This window comes from Cyprinodon variegatus, unplaced genomic scaffold, assembly GCF_000732505.1.
Source record: "Cyprinodon variegatus isolate N-32 unplaced genomic scaffold, C_variegatus-1.0 Scaffold200, whole genome shotgun sequence".
NCBI classification, from domain to species: domain Eukaryota; kingdom Metazoa; phylum Chordata; class Actinopteri; order Cyprinodontiformes; family Cyprinodontidae; genus Cyprinodon; species Cyprinodon variegatus.
In genome coordinates, this window is record NW_015150653.1 from 919028 (window position 1) to 920691 (window position 1664).

The following is a 1664-nucleotide window of genomic DNA, read 5'->3' on the forward strand; positions in this document are numbered from 1 at the left end:
TTTTCACACCTAGAAGGAGACGATAGGATGGAATAGAGGTTAATATCGGTTCAGGGAGAAGTGGTGTTCTGGGTTAGTTCTAAGGCTGAACAAAACTCAAAACTGCATTTAATTTTAACCAATATTTGCGATTTTTATCTAAATTTTCCTTTGCAATAACCAAAAGGTTGTAAATGTTTCTGTCCAAACTTTCCATTTTTGAAAGCTTGCTTGTCCTGAGTCCATTATTGCAAGACTTTACTGTAACCTTTGTGTGAAAAAGTTATGACTTCTACTTGCATGCATGGATCTGCCTCAACTATATCTCCATTTCTATGTGACGACAAACACCCTACAAGCACTTTACTGCAACCTGAATGGCTGGAGTTAGAAATTTAGTGTCTTACTGTGTTTAAATGTAGTGTTATTAAATTGGGTGCCTCTATAATCTGAAAGTTGTGTTTAAATTGTGATTATATTGCAAACGCAATTAATTGCCCAGCCAGAGGGGGAGATGGAGGGAGGGAAGCATTCCAAGTCAAGTTTTTCCACCTCTGAGATGTTTTTATATTAGGTTTCTCTTTGAGACAAAATTGTTTTCCTTTAGCAGCTGTAGATTCAGCTTCTGATAATAAATAATAACTTTGAGTTGAATTTCTGACTGAATGTTTGATGCTCTTCATTTTCACACAAGCAGCCTGAAAAAGATGATTGGACCAAGCTGGTTTTCTCTAACATTGGGTCTCACGGTTGGTTGTTCTCCTCCTGGCAGGATGTGCTTGGTGCGGATGCGTCAGGAGGGCAGAGAGGGGAAGTTCATGTGCCGTTACATCGTCCACTCCATGTGGGAGGACGTGGAGCAGAGGAGCAAAATAATGGGGGTGAGTCGGGTCCAGACTTTGCAGCAATCCCTCATACCGAGCATGCAGCGACAGTGGAGAGGAAAACTCTTCTTTAACAGGAAGAAATCTTAAACAGATTAGCTCACAGCAAACATAAATAGATGGATTTAAAAAAAAAAAAAATCTGAAATGTAGAAAGCAGATTTGTCATAAAGCAATTGACAAATAACGGATATGATATAATGATTTACATGGAAGTGCTCTAATATTGCTGAGCTGAAATCTGCTGTTTAAACTCCTTTAGAGTTTAGTAAGTTGATGGCATCAAGCAGGCAGATCAGAGACATAGAAGGGACTCAGATGCGCTGATCTAGGGATACCATCTATGTGAGTTAAAGGCTAAAGGTGTAGTTCAGGTTTAAGGTGTGAAACGTTCATCATCTGTTGCTGAGAAGCAGCAGTGTCCCCCCCCCGTCACCGAGCCTCCTGCTCTGAGAAACGTAACAGATCTGGGAAAAAGTAGTTCAGGTACGATTTCAACTCAGAAAAAACAATGTATGTGTTTTGTTAAATTATTTCAACAACTTTTAGACATCCTGATACTAAGACAGACCTGGATATTAATACAGGGTTCCCGCGGGTCCTTAAAAAGTCTTAAAAGGCATTGAATTCTTCAAAATAAAACTAAGGCCTTGGTATTAAAATGTTTTAAATCAGTCTTTCGTAGGTCTTAATTTTTAAAACATGATAAATAGGATTATTTTTATTACGATTTATTTTTGTAATCTAAAGAAAACGTTAAAATTGACCTTTTTTTTTTTTTATTTAAAAAAATAACGGCTC

General features: G+C 37.7%; 1 protein-coding gene across 1 annotated transcript in view; it reads left to right on the forward strand.

Moving 5' to 3' along the window:
• LOC107087943 (ubiquinol-cytochrome-c reductase complex assembly factor 1) overlaps window positions 1–1664 on the forward strand; it is an 18254-nt gene that overhangs the window by 9548 nt on the left and 7042 nt on the right. Inside the window, exon 4 of the mRNA XM_015379802.1 lies at window positions 752–860. Coding sequence (XP_015235288.1) covers window positions 752–860 — 109 coding nt within the window. The remainder of the gene's footprint in view (window positions 1–751; window positions 861–1664) is intronic.